Source organism: Petaurus breviceps, unplaced genomic scaffold, assembly GCF_028583685.1.
Source record: "Petaurus breviceps papuanus isolate PSGF00001 unplaced genomic scaffold, PetGlider_PUasm1.0 186, whole genome shotgun sequence".
NCBI classification, from domain to species: domain Eukaryota; kingdom Metazoa; phylum Chordata; class Mammalia; order Diprotodontia; family Petauridae; genus Petaurus; species Petaurus breviceps.
The window spans coordinates 14,539,833-14,559,055 of record NW_027185798.1 but is presented as its reverse complement, the minus strand read 5'-3'; the positions used below and the strand labels follow the sequence as shown (position 1 = coordinate 14,559,055).

Sequence of the window (19,223 nt, the reverse complement as noted above, 5' to 3'; positions counted from 1 at the left end):
CAGCAAATTCTAGCGGCCATGCTGCCTTGAGGACCAAATTCATGTGACACTGAGGCCTTCCTGCTCGGCCCCTTCCTTCACCCCTACTCCCACCCACTCAGTGGTCCAGCTAAACTGGCTTTTTCTCTGTTTCTCAAACACAAAATTCCCTCTCCCATCTCATGACTTTAAATATTTATATGCAAACACTCTTATATGGGCAATTTTTAAGGGTGAATTGAAGATATTAATGCAAGGAAGTAAATTTGATTTCTGGGTCTTTTTGAGACTTAGTGAGAAGGTGCATGCCACATATGTTGGAGAGGGATTATTGTTTTCTTTCCAGATGAAGGCAGGATTAGATTGCCTCTGTGGCCCCTTCACATTCTGAGAATCTTATTGGAATATTTATATATCTTTATGTCTGTAGATGTATCTATTCATCTATAACTCTGTCTCTCCTTCCCCTCTCCCCCTTTCTCTCTTCCTCTCCCTCTTTCTCTCCCCCTCCCTTCTGACCCCCTTCCTTCCTCTCTCCCCTTCTCCTTTGACTATAATGCAATCTGCTGTGAGACCAAGCTAGTCCTTAGAGTGTGGAGGGATTTTTTTTTTAACCTTCGTAAGACATGTTTTAGAGAAAAGACCAGGCTGTTGCTCAGTGATCTGCTTTAGGAATTTCTTTAAAAAAATATTTCTGGTTCACTGTCTGTGACTTGTGTTTTATGCTTTTGTAATCACCCTTAGCCACTAATATGACAACTCTTTTTTCTTTACAGTTCAAGATTGATGGGGAATGGTGGACCTGGATTGATTATGACCGATTCCAAGATCTCTTCCAAGAGTATGAAACCAGCCATGGGTCAAAGACCTTCAGCACCAAGGATTATCTGGCCAAGACTCCCCATTGGGCAGTCTTTGGGGCCAATGAACGAGGTTTTGATCCCAAGGATACCAGATTCCAGAGGAAGAACAAATCAAAAGACATCTCTGGCTGTTGACACTCAGACTTAGTTGGGAGATGGAAACCGGGACCATAATGGCCCCAGAACTGACTAGCCCTAACTGGGAAGAAGAACTCAAGTGAATTTTCATGTAGAGAATATTCAAAAAGTAGAATTCTGGGGAGAAGTCCTGCATTTGAGAAGGAAAGACAGAACCCTAACCCTTCAAGAGCATGAAATTCAAGCCCCAGGTTTCATTGTAGGACTCGGGGTTTTGCCTCTTTTAGATCCAAGCAGGGAAATTACCAGCAGATCCAAACTGCCCTTGGTGAACTTTGGCTCAGGGGGCACTGAGCATGCTTATCGTGTCTGGTTCCCCTCCCGTGTGAAGGGATAAGCAGGCATGGACTGAGTCCCACTGCCTGGTCACCCTGAGTGGTGATGCCTCTCTTGGCATCTAGACTCATCTCCCTCATTGTCCTAATGGACCCCTGCCCTCCGGAGTTCAGATGGCTGGCTTTTGAGAAGAGTAGTTCCCGAGAACCGTACAATTTGCCTTGAATGGAGGTGGTTTTACTGCTGCGTGGTTAGCTTTTTACTTTTCTGACTCTGTGCCAGCCCCTCATGCAATGGGGTTGGTCTTCTGTTGAGATCTACTTTGCATTCTCTGTCTCTCTGTTTGCACATTGCTTCCTAAAGAGCTAATCCATGGATGGATTAGAATGAAAGCCTCTCTGCACCAGGGGTAATTGCAATGTGATTGCATTGGAGTATTTCTCCCAGCCAGATTCCAAAACCAGGAAGACAATTTGCTTTTTATGCAAACAATAAATTTCCAGGCATTTTAGTCATGTATAAAGTGGGCCCCTGTCTTCCCTTCATTCTTAGAGCCATTGCTGTTCACATGAATCTTGAGGTCCATTTCTCCCTTGGCGGAGAGCTCCCACATGACCCAGGGCTTGTTTTTTTTTTTTGAAGATCATCATGGTTATTTTAAAAATGCCTTCATCCCAGGAACTGAGCTTAATAAAATATTCTTTTTGGAATGCTTGGAACACCAGTTTTCTTTTGATTATATTTTTTATAGATGCGTCTCTTAACCTTTGAAAAGTGACTCATAAAGGCTGGAAAACTGCCAAAAAAAAGTTTGACTCTTTTTTGCAGCAACCCACATTTACACTGTGTACCCCAATCCTGGTACCTAGGCGGGCTTGCCAGTTTTCTCATGGAAGATGGCTGCCTCTTTTGGATCTCCTACAGGAAAGAGATCTCAATTCCACTGAGTCTCAGGGGGTTTATCAGATACTCATGATGGCACCGTTCTGTTGGCACATTGGCTTATGTTGACAGACCATCAGAAAAATGATGGCCTTCTCTACCTCACTGATACTACTTGTAGAGACCGGCCAATGAATGCTAACACTGCATCCACCCAAAAAATACGTAAAGGGAAACCTGGTCATATCTTTGTGTAGCAAGGGCGTGGGGCTGTTTGGGTAGAAGAGGATCAGACTTAGATTTGAATCCTTGTCCCACTCCTCAGTTGAGTGATCATGGGAGGTAGGGAAGGGTGCTGTTGCTTCTCTCTGAGCCTCCATTTCCTTCCCTGTAAAATATAATATCTTCACTGGACAGTTGTGGATATCAAAGGAGACAGTGCGTATTAACCACTTTATAAGCACAAAGTTAAGAAATGAGAAAGAATATCACCAAGCACCTTATTTTTTGTTGAAAGATATGGGAATGGGGGGCGGCCAGGTAGCACAGTGAGTAAGAGCACTGGCCCCAGAGTCGGGATGACCTGGGATCGAATCCAGGTTCAGACACTTAGCACCCACCCAGAAACACCTGGCCGTGTAACTTTGAGCAAATTACTTAACCCCAATTGCTTAGGGGTGGCCAGGTGGCCCAGTGAGTAAGAGTACCGGCCCCAGAGTCAGGATGACCTGGGATCGAATCCGGGCTCAGATAACTTACCACCACACCCAGAAATAACTGGCTGTGTAACCTTGAGCAAGTTACTTAGCCCCAATTGCTTTAAAAAAAAAAGAAAGATATGGGAATGGGAGGACTGATGACCCCCCCCCATTAACACCTGGGGTCAGTGGTTGAAGGTAGATGGGCAAAGACTTAAAAAAAGCATAGTTTATGGAAAAGTCAACTTATTTTTTTTTTAAAAGTAGCTAATGATACAATAGGAAAAAAACAACCCACTGACTCTGGAGCCAGAGGGTTCAAATCCTTCCCTTGTCACTTAAAAACTAGTTAGTCTTATTTTTATTTAATTTACCCTATCTCTATGTCTTGCTGGCATATAGCTTCATATTGTCTCCCCCATTAGACCACAATTGTCACTTCTCTTGAAATGTTTCCTCATCTGAAAAAAGACAAAACTGTCTTCGATGGCCTCTGAGGAGGTAATTTCTAACTCTATGCTCTTGTAATCCTCTGATGTCATGACTGTGTCGGGGGTCAGTGGGATTAACAGCCCCTGCCGATGGATAATTCCATGCAACCCCTTCTCATGAGCAGGAAAAGAGCTGAAAAGAGCAGTCTGGCTGCCAGTGGAATAGTAGCATCAACTTCATATAATTCCTATAGACCTGCCCCGCTCCATCAATGCCTCCTGGAGGCCCATTGTTTTACTGTTGATAAGACAGTGAGACAAAACCATAGCCCGCCCATGTGAGAGCTCTAGTTATTAAGGCTAGCCTTGGCACATACTCAAGTCCAGGAAAAAAGACAGCAGCAGCCTCTATAAATGGAGGGGAAGAAATTTCACATGAATCCCATTTTAAAGGCATTTTAGAAAGAGCCTGCAAATTCTTTGACCCCACCTTCCTCTCTTTTCTTCCTCATATCCACCTCTCTCATCAGCTTCTGTGTAGAACGAGCCTGCGAGTATTTGCCATAAAACAAGATCCAGAAATTGGTTTCCATTTTATAGATGAGGTCAAATTTGATTCCAAACAACATGACATTTAGCAAAGTGAAAGACTTCTAATCTGTTTTTTATTCTTTCAGGGTACATTGCAAGCTCTCTATTTAAAATACTAATTAATGAACATTTCCCGGGGCCCTTTCAATTTAACTCAAATTAACAGTGACTAATTCTGCTGGCCTGAAAGATGTATTAACCACTGAGTGCTTTGTGACTCACTCTTTACCTTGAAACCGATGAAGGGTTCTGCCGTAATGACTGGGTTTTGAAGGAATTCAGTTTGGCAAACTGGATTCTGGTTCTGCTCCTTTTGGACAAGAGATGTGCCTATTTTGAATGAGCAAAACGACTTCATGAACTCAGCTTTTGGGATTCTTCTTTCTTGCCTTCAGGAATCGCGATTGAGTTAGAACAGTCCGGGAGCAGCAGATTGCTAGCACAAAGAAATCTTTTCTGAATCCTTAGCATGACTGACTCAGCCAAGGTCTGTCTCTCCTGTTAAATGGAAACGAGAAGATTTTGCAGGAATTCTGCATGAGCTCACATTTTGTAATTAGTTCCCAGGGCCACCTTCCCCAGAGTGTTTGTAAACATGATATTACGCTTCTCTTAATCAAGGCAGACCTGGACAGTGGCTTTGGGAGTGCTCAGATAACATCTTCACCTTCTTTCTCAGTTGTGCGTCGAGGGACTAATTAGTTGTCATCATTTGAGTGGTTAGATGAGGAAGGTGTGCTGAGTGTCATTAGGAACCCGGCTTTTTCAATTATATTTCAGTTTTCAAAGTGGGATATAATGTGTTATGGAAACGGGAATGATGGTATCCTGCAGGGTTCCAATCATTGACTGTGGATGTCCAGGGGGATTGGAAGTAGCTGGGATGGCTTTGGGAAAAGCGTGAAGACGCTTCTTGTCTCTAAACTGCATCCTTTAGAGCTGAGAAGGGCAGAACACGGTGAACGCGTCTCTGCCTCTCCCCCTGCCCTTGTCAACCACACTGTTTCTGGGATCTGGGCTCTAGAGCTTGAAGGAACCACAGAACCCATGGGAAGCGGAGGCCCAGGAGGTGGAGGGACTTGGGATCCGAATTCTAGAGCTGGAACAGAAGTCGGAGGCTCCTTGTTTTATGGGCTCAGAAACTGGGGCCCGGGCCTTAGCTGACTTACTCAGGCTGCTCCTACAGCCAGGATGCATCCCAGTGTCAGGTCCTCTCAGTGCCTTCCCTCCCTGTCCGCCCTCATATTACCCCTCTCTATGTCGTTTGCACATGGCGGCACATCGTCTCCTCCGTTAGACCAAGAGCTCCCTGAGAACAGGGACTGGTTTTTGGCTTTCATTGTATCCCTGGCTCTTAGCATGGTGCCTGGTACACAGTAGGTGCCCAATAAATGCAAATTAACTAATTGACTCCAGAACCAATACTTTCCTCACTGACCGGAGCTTTCCCAGACCACAGCTATGGTCTTTACCCCCGAGAGAGCAAGTCATATGTCCTACTGAACCCCCCATCCCACACGGGATCCCCACCCAGCGTTCAGATGTTGTGCCCCTAATGGGGAGGCAGTTTACATTAATGCAAAGAACTGGGTTTAAATCCCACCTCTTCTTCTGACGTGGTGAGGCGTTGTCTCTCTAGGACTTGACTTTTTCTTCTGTGAAATAGGGGTGATAAAACTTACCCAACCTGATAAAAGCTCACATTTATAGGGCTCTAAGGTTTGAAAGGCATTTTACACACATTTTTTTCATTTAATAGGATGGCTGGGTGGCACCATAGGGCACAGAGTGCCTGCTCCAGAGTGAGCTCAAATCCAGCCTCAGACACTTACTAGCTGTGTGACCCTGGGCGAGTCACTTAACCCTGTTTGCCTCAGTTTCCTCATCTACAAAATGAACTGGAGAAGGAAATGACAAACCACTACAGTATCTCTGCTAGGAAAACCCCAGATGGGGTCACAGAGAACTGGACATGACGAATGACAATCCTCATGATAGCCCTGGGAAACAAATCGATTATTACCATCCCCATTTTACAGATGAGGAAACCAATAGCTTGTCCAAGATTATACAGCTAGGATGTGTTTAAGGCAGGATTTGAACCCAGGCCTTCCTGACTCCCAAGTATGGCCCTCTAGCCAATGTGCTGTGATGTCTCTCTAACCCACTTCACAGGGTTGTGTACTCCGCCTCCCCAATCCAACCACCAGTAAGCATTTATTAGGCACCCATTGTGTCCCAGGCATTCAGCCCCACAGATACAAAGATGAGACAGTGCCTGCCCTCCTGAGGCTTACATTATTGGAGGACGAGGGAATGTCACCATTACGCTCACTGCTCCATTTTCCTGGTGCCTCTCGGTATCCCTGGTGGGGATGCCCTGCCCTTGGGCTATGTGACAAGGGCCTCTGCCGTGGTCTAAAACACACGGTGCAAGGGGGATGCGGGAGGGCGTCTCCCCTGTCCTGATCGACTGCTTTTGCAAAGTCAAAGGCCTGGCCCAATGGCGGTGGGACAGCCTGCCGTTCGTCCGTCGGGCCTTCCTGCCAGGAAGCAGTCACGCTCCTGCGTAGGGGAAGACACAGAAGCCAGAGGGGCCGCCTGCTGCCCGGGCCTCCAATTAGCTGCCCATTAGGGGTTAGAGCAAGGCATGATAGCTCCTCTCCCTCTGCCAAATCGAGCTGCTAATTACCAAACACATGAGATCAGGTGGTTTTGTATTGGGTTCATATTAGCAGAGCCCAGTGCAGGGAAATGGCACAGGGAGTGGGCAGTGCTGTCCTCCAAGGGCTGAGCCTGCCCAACTTGGCCCAACCCCTCATGTTGCCATTGAGGAAACTGGGAGATAAAGTGACTTAGGATCATAGCTCTGGAGCCAGCAGGGCCATGGGAGGCCTGGCCCAACCCCTGACTTTACAGATAGGGAAACCGAGGCCTAGTGTGGTTACATGGCCTTCTCAAGGTCACATAGGTCAGAGAACCGGCAGTTTAGAGCTGAAAAGGGCCTTGGAGGCCATTGATTTTACAATGGAGAGGGATGAAGGGACTTGTCCTGAGTCATCAAGCTAGTAAATGTTTTCCTAGGATCTGAACTCAGATTTTCATTACTCTTAAGTCCAATGCATCTAGCTTATTAACTAATATTTACTGGTAGTGATTAGTACTTCCTCAAAGAAGATTATAAGCTCCTTGAGGGCAGGAACTGTCTTTTGTCTTTGTGTCCCTGTGCTTAGCACAGTTTCTGGCACATAGCAGGTGCTTAATAAATGTTGATTGATTGATTATAGGGAAATAAGCTGACTTTGAGAAAAGCAGCTCTTCTATTCTCCCAGGGACAGATAAATGTTATCCTGTGAGGCCAGTAAGAAAGCGAGTGGCAGCTCAGTGGCACAATGGGTAGAACACCAGCCCTAGAGTCAGGAGGACCTGAGTTCGAATCTACTGTAAGACACTTATTAGCTGTGTGACCCTGGGCAAGTCACTTAAACTCTGCCTCAGTTTCCTCATCTGTAAAATGGAGATCATAGTAGCCCCTACTTCCCAGAGTTCTTGTGAGGATCAAATGAGTTAATGATTATAAAGTGCTTACTTAGTTATTGTTATTGTTGTTGCTATTATCATATGAATCATCGAATCCCCCTAGTACCTGATGACAAATCTCTTCCTCAAAGCCCCTGACAAGTGGCCGCCCAGCCTTGGAGACTCGAAGACCCCAACTCCTTTCTGCCTTGTCAGACAGTCTTCCTGGGTGACTGTAGCCAAATATCTGGTGGTAAATCTCTTTGGACATAGCTTAGCTGATGTTTTCCCAGTGGAGACTCAGTTCTTCTCCAGGCCTCAGTATTTGAAGCATTTCCAGTAATTAGAATTACAGGATTTAGAACTATAAAGGACCTTGGAGATGTTTCCTTTTACAGGTGAGGAAACTGAGGCTCAAATCACCAGTCCAAGGCCATCCTGGTTGGAAGGAGCAGAATCAGGATTTGAACTCAGATCCTCCCATTGTAAATCCATTGTTCTTCCCACAAGGTATTTTGACCCTGGAATCTCCCCAAAATTGTCGTCCACTGGCACAGCTTTGGAGAATATGAGGCACGGGAAGCAAATCCATTGAACAAACAGAAACCAAGATGCCTGAGATGCAGGAGGTGGGGTAGGAGTGGGTGTGAAGGGGTCTAAATGGAGAAGATGGGGCAAAAGTTGTCTGGATTCAGAATCAAAGGATCTGACCCCGAGTCACAGCTGGTAGGAATGTATGAGGCACCTACTATGTGCTAAGTCTCTGCCTCAGCTGCCTTCTAGCTCAGTGATTCCCTGGCTTCTGTAAGATCGGCTTTGGATGAGGTCCTTCCTAGCTCTCAGTCTATGATCCCAAGTCCCAGAGCAGGGCTCTGCAAAGTGAGGGCCGACTCGACCCCAAAGGGATTGGGATTAACTAATCAGAGGGTGGAAAAATTTATATTGTCCTCCCCTCCCTAATCTTGGCTCTTGTTCTCATCAAAACCACATCTACCCTTCACCTGTTATAGTCCAGCACTCTTCCCCTCACTCTGCCCCCTTCTGAAACTTCTCAAGCTCCCAGCCTTCCCCATTTGGCACCAGCCATCAATCCCAAAGGGCTGTTAGAACCTAACTGACTATAGCAGCTGCCATAGGTATCATTGGGAAAGTTTCTCCCCATTCTCACATCGCCAGCAAAACCACCAAGAAAAAAAAGTTACTGATGCAGATCTGTGATAAAAAAAAAATTGGAGACCACTAATCTAGGATTCCTGCTGGATGGCCCCAGCTGAATACCCAAGCACACAGGCTGAGGGGAAATTAACAAAAGATCTGCCTGCTCCATTGGCTCTGGTCCTGACAGACAGCCTAGTTCGTTCTGATTGGCTTCATAGATGATTATAGCCATACCTGATTTCAGGTATCATTTATTGAGGCAGCCAGTGCATGCAGAGCCATACTTCAAGACAGTAATAAATGGATACAGACAGAAAAAGAAATAAAGGATACCATCCTTACCCTAAGGGAGTTTGCAAGCAGAGACTGAGACATAGACACAAGAGACAAAGACACAGAGAAAGGTATAGAGAAAGACAGAATGACTCCTTAGAAATCAGTCCAGCCTCCTTTCTCTGGTACAGGAAATGATTTACCCAAAGTCACAAAATGCAAAATGAGTAGGAGTGTCAGGATTTGAACCTGCTGCTTTAAATTCAGTGCTCCTGACTCTCCTGAAGTAATCACAGATTAGAAACTTTGAATGACTTCACATACATGATCTATATAAAATTGCTTGCCTTTTTAAGGAGGGGTGGGGAGGGGGGAAGGGAGAGAATTTGGAAACCAAAAATGAAGAAAAAGAACATTACATTTTTTTTACATGTAATTGAGAAATATGTAATGAAATAAATAAAAATATATTGAAAAAAAGAAATTATTTTCTTCAGTGAGCTTTGGCCTCTTTTTCCATTTGTCCAATTCTGTTTTTTAAGGAGCTCTTTTTTTTTCAGTGAATTTTTGTGCCTCTTTCACCATTAGGTCAATTCTGTTTTTTAAGGTATTATTTTCTTTAGTAATTTTTTGGGCCTTTCTTACCAAGCTACTAATGTTCTTTTTATATATTTTTTGCATCATTCTCATCTCTTTTCCCAATTTTTTCCCTACTACTCTTAACTATTTAACTCTTCCAGGAATTCTTGTTTGGCTTGGGTCCAATTAGTAATTTTTTTCTTTGAGGCTTTGCTTGTAACTGTTTTCACATTGTTATCTTCTTCTGAGTTTGTATCTTGGTCTTCCCTGCCAAAGTAATAGCTTTTTATGGTCAAGGTCTTTGTTGTTTGCTCATTTTCCCAGTCTATTTCTTCACTTTGATTTTATGTTAAAAGTTGGGCTCTGGTCACCGGGGTGGAGAAGCACTGTTCCAAGCTTTAGTCTTTTTTATGCTATTGTTTTCAGAGCTAGTTCTGGGGGGTCTGCAAGTTTTTAGTGCTTCCAAGGTGGTGTGATCCAGGGAGAGGTGTGGTCACTGTTCTCCTGGTCTGTGTTCTGGGGCTTTATCCAGGAAGGCCCCTGCTTCCCTGCAGCCACAAGCACTACTGCTCCTTTTGGAACTCCAACCAGGGTCTCTGATCCCTTGTGACCCATCACAAGTGCTCCTTTTCACTCTGGAGCTATGACCTCCAACTACATGTAGGCAATAGAATTGCTAATTAGTGCCTGTTGTACTCAGTACCAATAAAAGGTCCCTGTAATCTCTTTCTGACTAGTTGTCTAGTTGACTGAGAGTTCCCAAAGCTGTTGCTGCCACTGTTGTGAGCACCCCCAAGGACAGCTGTTGGTCACAGACCTAGGCTGGAAAAATGTCTCAACAATATTGGCTCTACCACTCCAAAATTTGATTTGAGGTGTTATTTTAAAGTTTTTTTTTTTTTTGCAGGGGAATGTTAAGAGAGTGCAGCTGAGTTGCCGCCTCTAATCCATCAGCAAATTTTCAATTTACATGGGTAGAATGAAGCTCCCTACATTGGTGGAATCAGATAGAAAAAAAGGAATGGTCTGCAAAGAAGTGTTTAATATTCCTACCTTTTTGCATATGATATGAACTCTTTATTTTCTAGCATATTATGGCTTTTGTATGTGGATCCTGTGCGAACTGAGACACGTATATTTTCTTTCATTTTTTTTTTTAAAGCAATTGGGGTTAAGTAACTTGCTTAAGGTTACACGGCCAGTTATTATTTCTGGGTGTGGTGCTGAGCATCTGAGCCCGGATTTGATCCAGGTCATCCTGACACTGGAGCCGGTGCTCTTACTCGCTGAGCCACCTGGCCGCCCCTAAGCAATTGGGGTTAAGTAACTTGCTCAAGGTTACACGGCCAGGTGTTTCTGGGTGGGTGCTAAGTGTCTGAGCCCAGGATTCGATCTCCAGGTCTTCTCAACACTGGAGCTGGTGCTCTTACTCGCTGTGCTACCTGGCTGCCCCACGTATATTTTCTTTTTTCTTTTTTTTTAAAGCAATTGGGGTTAAGTAACTTGCTCAAGGTTACATGGCCAGGTGTTTCTGGGTGGGTGCTAAGTGTCTGAGCCTGGGATTCGATCTCCAGGTCATCCTGACACTGGAGCTGGTGCTCTTACTCGCTGTGCTACCTGGCCACCCAGACCTCTGAAAAAATGCAATCAGTAATACAAATACTTCTGCAAAATGAATTACCCTCTGACTGCCTCCACTTACTATTCCTGTGACTTTTCAGACCAAAGTGCCTTTCTCTAGCCACCACTTCCTTTAATGTGTTGTCTTCCTCTATTAGAATATAAGCTCCTTGAGAACAGAGACTGTCTCTCTTCCGTTTTTGTTTCCCAAGAACCTACGACATAATGGTCATGCTTTTCTGCCCATTTCCCCTTTCCCCCATCAGGCACTGCTCTGGCTGCATCACACTCACACTGAGCTCTGGGTTCCCACTACTACCTTCCTCCTTCCACCACCATGATCACCTACCAGCACCTCATTAGCCATGATGACATCTACAAGATCCAGGAGATCACAAAAGGGCTGTGCTGGAGGTAGAGAGGAAGATGGTCAGTAGGACATAGGGTACCATTGATGATTCACTCATCAGTGGAAATGCCTCTGCTGAAGGTCCTGAGGGTGAAGGAACAGATGCCACTGTAGTTCCTGGAGCTGACATAGTAATGAACCATCACCTGAAAGAAACTAGCTTTACAAAAGAATCCTATGAAAAATATGTCAAAGACTATGTGAAGTCAGCCAAAGGCAGACTTGGTGATAGAAGATGTAGCAGCAAGCACCCCAGTGTCCCCACGGTGCCTGCTCACACAGGTTCTTGGATCTGCTTTGTTAAAGGAAAGCAACTCAAAATGGGTTAACAAGCTTACTTTAATCAGACATATATCGTTTACCTTGTTCAGGGGAAAAGGTCAGCACCCCGAACTTCAAAGTACACAGACAGAATTATCAAGACAGAAACAGATCAAGTAGACAGATTTCAAACTGTCCAACCATTACATCCATACCCAGTCAACATCTGGGTTTCAACATCTGGGTTTTTTCAAAGCCGGGGGGGCTCAGGGCAACGGCTTCCCAGAATCCATATCAAATCACAGAACACTTCTCAAAGTGAGCCCCCAAAACAAAGCCTCACATCAGGGCTTATATAGCCTTCTCCTGGCTCAGAGAATGTAACAACCTTATTGACCCACTGGCCAATCAAAAAGTATTTACTGAAAAAACAAGCCTCCCACCCCAGGCTCCAGGTGCACTTTAGCCTGGGGGCAGGGAAGATCTTCCAAATTTGGATTCCCATTACAGAAGACAGTAAAACCTTTTGTGATGGGAACTGTAGAACAGATCAAACATATTCTTGTTAATTAAAAAAAATAAGCCACCAGTTCTTCACAGGTCAAACCATGAATCCAGATGGCATGGTGGCTCTCTCGGACTTCCATGACCCCATTTATGATTTTCTTTTAAGAGTGGTTTAGGAATAGGGAAATGCTAACAAGTTCAGCTGATTAATTTGGATCACCTGGCATCATAATGGGGCTGCCATTCTTTGTCATCTACACAACACCAGGACTTGGACAAATCTGGACTGACGTCATCTAGAGCCTTATTAATTTATTTTGGACCTTCATTTATTTGGAGTGGAAGTATTATTTTTAAAAACATGGCATATAGATTGTCTAAAATAAAACATATTTAAACTAATTTGAGAGGATTCCTTTTGGTCTAATGTTTTTTAAGCTGAAATTACTGTAACTTGCTACAGTTGTACCTCAAGATCATTGTAGAGATCACAGCCTGGTCTTAGGTTACAGTTCAGCATAAGACTCTTCAGATAGACTTTCTTGCATTTGACTCCTTGTGAAACTGGAATCTAAATTCTGTTTTCTAGTTAAACCTGAGTTGAATAAGGGGAGAGATGCCCACAGATGTGTCAACAACATGAAGTGAATCTTTCAACATTTTCATTTGGTCTTAAGCTGAAGTAGACTTCACTTTGGAAGAGATTACATACAAACAGAATAAAATGAAACCATGTAAAACTGAAAAAAAGTAATGTTCATTCATTCATTTGTGCATGCCTGCATGCCCAAGTGCATACATACATGTAAGTCGTCCAATTTCTCCACATTAGATTTCGTTCTATTATTTCTTCTCTGCATTCTTCATTGAGGAGCAGAGGGCTCTTCAAAAACTCCACCATATAGTTCAGATTTTCTGCTCCCTTTTTTATGTTATCAATTTTCATGTACATCTTGAAGTCTTCCTTTGCCAAACTTTTGGCCAATGTTCTAGATGCCACCTTTCCCCTTGTATCTCTTATTGGGATTCCAAACTGCTGTGCTACCCATGCAGTCTGTCCATTTTTGTTTTCTAGAGTTGTGGTTGCTTTGGAGTCTTTTTTTTTTCTTTTGGAGAGTTTGTCTTTTCTTTTACGCTGTAGTTTTTTTTTCACTGACCTCAGGTCTTTTGTTTTCTTATTTCTTCAATCTTTCTATTACTTTTTCCTCTGATGTTTGTTTTATGTGAGGAAAGAGCTGTTTCCTTTCCTTCCCTGTCTTCTTGCTGTGGTTCTCTATTTCCTATTTCCTTGGTATATTTCTCATTGCTTGGAGGTGATGAAGGAGAAGTAGACTGAGTCATAGCCATTCATTTCCCACCTTGGCAGGATTCAAATAAGCCGAATTTTGAGAATTCAAGTTTTAGATGATCCTGGTTCTGTTTATTTCTTGGGGTGGGATGAAGAACTTATATGCCTAATATGCAATCTGTTGGCCCATTTGAAGGTCATAGTGTTATAAATTTATATCTCCAAGGGACCTTAGGGGTCAAGTAGTCCAACCCCTTCATTTTACAGATGCATAAACTAAGACTTGAGTCTGGACAAATCCCTTAAGCTCACAACCTTGGTTTCTTCATCTGTAAAATGGGTATAATAATAGCACCTTCCTAACAGGGTTGTTGTATACAATGAGATAACATGTAAAGCACTTTGCGACTTTAAGGTGCACAATAAATGCTCATTATTGTTGTTATTGTGATTGTTGTTGATTAAAGTACAGAGCAGACATGCCCTTTTGGGGATTGGCTACCCTCAATCCTTGATGACCTTTTCATCTGTGAGCCAGGCAGACTGCTAGGGGAAAAGACATCTAACCTTCCTGCATGAGCTGGGAACAACTCCCGTGGCTTTGGAGTTGTTTGTGAGACGAGAACCATGCATCTTGACCCAATAAGCACCGTGACATTTTATGCTTTCTCAGAGATAGCTTTTATTTCCCTTACCAGATTTAAAGTGGATTGGAATGGAATGTATCCTAGCACGGCACTAAGCCTACCAGAGACTCTGCAGCAAGGGAACGGACAGCAATCGCTTCTATTCTCTGCTTTTTAGGCCCTTTGTCAGGTAAACAGTCAAACACTTCATTTGGTGGCTCAGAAACTTGGGAGGGTTTTTTTTTTAATTTCAGATCTCATCCTGAAGGTTCTAAGAGTCAGTAGCCTGGGAGGCCCCATTCCTCATTCTCTACAGAGAAGGCACATGGGGCTGAGGACCCAGAGTGGGGGACACTGAGCTCGTTGACATTTATTAGCTGTGGGCAGGTCATGCCATCAGTCTGAACGATGGCTTCTTCTAGATGATGGGAACAATGCTGCTGAACTAGGGTTGGGTTAGATAAACTAGACTGGACCTGGGATTTCTTTCTTTAAAAATTTATATATGTGTGTATGTATGTGTATACATACACACATGTATATGCAGACACACATGTATATGCATATTTTTATATTAGGTCTGTTGTAAGAGTAAAACATTTAAGTTAAATGTTCTCCTCTGAAAGTACATGCTTTCCCACATTTGTAGCCCCCCCATCTCTCTATTTTAAAAAGTAAAGAAAAATCTAATTTTCCCTTCTGTCCATTTTTCCCCTTCCTCATTAAGAAATAAAAATAAAAACCAATTCCTTGTAACATATGTGCATAGTCAAAAAACCAAATTTCTTTAATGGCTGTATAATATATTGTGCATACACGTGTGTGTGTACACACGTGTTTGTACATGCAGGTATATATGTGCACACACATCTATTTGGAGGTATCTATAGATACACACGTGTATGTACATGTATCTGTGTGTATCTATTGGTATGTGCCTGTATATATACACACATCCTTGTATGCATATGCACAGATACACGTTTGTACGTCTATGCGTCTCATTCAGCCCCTCTCTGTCATAGGCAGCAGGCTTCCGGAACCTCGGATAGTTACTGCATCGCTTTTAGCTCTTTTGCCTTTCGAAGTTGTTTGTTTTCACGGTATTGTTGTTATCGTGTAAATCGCCCACCTGGTTCAGCCCATTTCATGCTTCAGTTCATAAATGTCTTCAGAACTGTTTGTTTTTACAGATTAACATCATAGTACAACTAGCTAACCCTTCCACATCACACCTTCTCCAACTTGGTTTGGATATATCATGGGGTGGCACAAGAAATTAAATGAGAATTTTGGGGGAGTTTTGCAGAAGCCACATATGACATGTGAAGGCCAGCAGACGACAAAGAAAAAGTTTAGAAACTAAAAAATGCATAAAATATATGTATCATATAATATAATATCGACATATTTTATCGTTTAATATCATAATAATCTAGACTTCTCTGGTATGAAGGGAAGGTAAAAAAGTCTTACGTGGATCTTCCCGCTCGCGGTGGCCGTGCCACTAATGTGGAAGCAATGCTCGCATATGTTGTTCGTCTGGTTCTGTTCCCTTCACTCTGCAGTTTGGATAAACCTTTCCATATTTTCCGAAATCCCTCGTTCCTCATTTCTCACAGCATAATAGCCTTCCATCATGTTCACACACCACAACTTAATGCAGCCATTCTTCAGTTAATGGGCATGCCCTTAGCTTTCAATTTTCACGGGTATTGGGAACTCCCAGGTAAGGAAGCTCCCTCTGCTAAGGCAGGTCAGCAGCTCTCTGTTGCTCAGTCAGCAGGGGCTGCCTCCTGCAGTGGCCTCTTGACTCAGAAAGTCATTGATTAACATTGTCTACGCTGTATTATGTTTTTACTTATTTTGTTAACCCTTCCCCAATTGCATCCACTGCAGGTTGCAGAGAATTTGACATCTGGGGCCTAGAGAAAAGCCATGTGACTTGCTCAGGGTTACACATCCAGGATGTGTCAAAGGCAGAACTTGAACCCAGGTCTTCCTGACTCTAAGGACAGCTCTTTCCCCTATGCCAAAGAAGTTCTTTATTTGCGTCTGAGTCTCTGTGACCCTGTTTGGGGTTTTCTTAGCAAAGCTATTAGAGTGGTTTGTCATTTCCTTCTCCAGCTCATTTGACAGATGAGGAAACTGAGGCAAATAGAGTTAAGTGACTTGCCCAGGGTCACAGACTAATACATGACTGAGGTAGGATTTGAACTCAGATCTTCCTGACTCTAGGCTTAATGCTCTGTGCACTATGGCACCACCTACCTGCCCCAATGGAAAAAGTACTTTGTAAATATAAATGTGATAGAAATGGGAGTTATTTTTATCATTCACTGAGTGTCTGCAAACTCACTCTTTTTTTCTTTTTTACGGCTTTCTCTCTTTCTCTGTATCTATATGGATGATTTTTTTCAAACCAAGGGTTGGATATTTGACCAACTGCCTCCACTTTGGCCTCGGAGTGAAACAGGCTTTTATAGGAACACGTGGATAGCCTCAGTCCATCTAATTCAACCTCATTTTACACTTGAGGAAACTTTGGTTGAGAAAGTGACTTACCCAAAGTCACATAGTTCATAAACCTCAAAGGTGGGATTTGAACTCAGGTCCTTTGACTCCAGGGCACTTCCCTTCCTCTTGGTAGAATATTTGCAACCTATAGACATCTCTTTTAGTGATCACTGCTGCACTGCTAACTACTTTCCTACCCACATTGCCCTGATCATATATAAGCCTCCATTTTATAGCTCTCTCTCTCTCTCTGTCTGTCTGTCTGTCTCTCTCTCTCTCTATATATACATATATACACATATATGTAAAATCTTTTATATGTCTCACTTGCATCCCTGTGAAGTAAGCTCTACTGACATCCCCATTTCACAGATGAGGAAATTGAGGTTGAAAGACATGTAGAGGTGGGATCCCAACACCCTTTCACTTTGGCTCCATGCAGAACACCAGGAAATCCCTCCTCACACATGTCTACACACGAGGGACACAGTGGAAGATGTATGGCTTCTATGCGCCGGTTTTCCAGAGTAACTGAGAAATTTTTTCGGTCTTGTTTCTCCACCTTTGGTTGTTTTCTTTTCATTTATAATGCATGCTTATTGCTGTTTTTCCTGAACGAGAGGAAGAGGTGAGGGATATCGTGCTGGGCCTCATTGAGGAGCAGAGACCCAGGATGCAGAATGAGAGACTGAAACATTAGGGAACCATATGCACCAAGGCAAGGCCAGACTCACTCCTTCTCTAGTACTGTGAGTCATGCAGACTGTGAAAGGCTGTTGGGGCAGGAAGTGGTGGTGGTGGAGGGACGGGCCATTTCTGAATTCTTTTACTAGAGGGAAGCAAGAGTGTCCTTAACTGTAGGAACTCTTGCTTGCATTTTTGCTATGTTTTCTGTATTTGATGCCTTGATAGCATAAATACTTCCAGGGTAGCTGAACAACTTTTTTTTGAGAAGAGCAAAATAACTCAGATACCAATGTTTCCAGGGTTGTTTTTTTTTTGGGGGGGGGAGGGAGCAAAAATATGAGCTATAGAGATTTTGTGGGAGACACAAGCCGGCTATTACTGTTCACATGCTTTCCCTGGGTGGGGAAATAAGTCAGAGAGAATGTATGTCCCTGGATCTTTGTGGGAGTTGGGGGTGGGATGGGTCCCAAAAGCTAATGTGGCGCAGTGGGAATGGACTGAAGAGTTGGGTTAAATCCCTCTTCAGGCCTTTCCTAGCTTGTGTGACCACGAGCAGGTCATTTACCCTGTCAACCCTTCAGTTTTCTCATCTGTGAAATGGGGATAATAATTCTGGTACTACCCACTTCACTGAGATGTTCCCAAGAAAAGATTCAGCAAACCCTGCAATGCTCTCAAAGAGTCAGTAGATAAGTGGGCTTTGGAGCCAGGGAAGCCACTGTTCAAATATGTTTCTGTCCCGTGTTGGCTGTTTGACTCTCAGTAAGTCATTTGTCCCTTGGTGTTGGAGGCAGCTGTCTCAGAAGGTGCCAGCCTGCACTGGTAGAGGGCATTTCCTCATCTGAGAGTTCCTTCTTCCAGTGAAATACTGGTTCATTGTGATCCTTTCTATGGATAGGATTTCCTCAGTGTCTATTCACCCAAATTACGAAATTCCTAGGATATTTTTTGATGGTTTCGGGTCGGACAAAACCCAGGTTTTTGAAACTGGGGCTGTCCTCTACCACCCACACTGCACGGACCCCATCCTTGCAGCTGACTCTCCTGCTCTCTTTTTGTTTCAGATTATGCCTCAGAAGAGCAGAAAATCTGAACTAATTGAATTCGGATGGGAACATCTGTCACTGTATCAAGTCCAAATTGATCCATGAATTGAGACAGGGTTATGACCTCGGCACGAGTCCCAGCGAAAATAGTCTTAACTAATGGAGTTGAAGAGTGAGTATTTCCTTAATGATCTCTTCTGATGAGGTGCAGGAGAAAAGGGACAAAATTTAGGAAAAAGTGAGTCCAGCTTCTTAAAGAGCTTCTTTCAGGCCATCCTCTTCACACGACCACTGTGGCCTTTACCTTCCTACCAAAAGGAGTAGTGATGCCTCATAATTCAATTCAATAAACATGTATTAAGTGCCTACTATGTGTCAGGTGGGCAGCTAGGTGGTGCCATAGTGCACACAGCACCAGGCCCGAAGTCAGGAAGTCTCATCTTCCAGAGTTAAAATGTGGCCTCAGGCACTTACTAGCTGTGTGACCCTGGGCAAGTCACCTAACTGCGTTTGCATCTGTCAAATGAGCTGGAGAAGGAAACGGCAAACCACTCCAGTATCTCTGCCAAGAAAACCCTGAATAGGGTTGTGGAGAGTTGGCTGTGACTGAAATGACTCAACAATTATGTGCCAGGCTCTGTGCCAAGCACTGAGGATACAAAGAGAGGCCCCCAGTAGCCTCTGCCCTCAAGGAGCTTACAATCTAATAAAAAATGGAGAGATCCCTGGCCTGCCCTAGATGGTGTTCATCCTGGCTCCAATGCTAGGTCCCCCCCACTCACTCACTCACTCACCCTGGTTTCCTCCTCAGTCTCTTCAGAGGTGACTGATGGTGCAGGGAGAGCTCTGGACTTGGAGTCAGGAAGATCTGAGTT

At 43.8% G+C, this 19,223-nt stretch overlaps 1 protein-coding gene and 1 pseudogene across 1 annotated transcript in view; both read left to right on the top strand.

Annotated features, from left to right (window-relative positions):
• Positions 1-1,975, top strand: part of LOC138162044 (S-adenosyl-L-methionine-dependent tRNA 4-demethylwyosine synthase TYW1-like) — a 255,701-nt gene extending 253,726 nt beyond the window's left edge. The window contains exon 17 of the mRNA XM_069089149.1: positions 756-1,975. Within this exon, the coding sequence (XP_068945250.1) occupies positions 756-977 (222 nt within the window). The 3' untranslated portion in view covers positions 978-1,975. The remainder of the gene's footprint in view (positions 1-755) is intronic.
• A 9,369-nt stretch (positions 1,976-11,344) lies between these two features.
• Positions 11,345-12,349, top strand: LOC138162087 (translationally-controlled tumor protein-like; annotated as a pseudogene).
• The last annotated feature ends 6,874 nt before the right edge of the window (positions 12,350-19,223 follow it).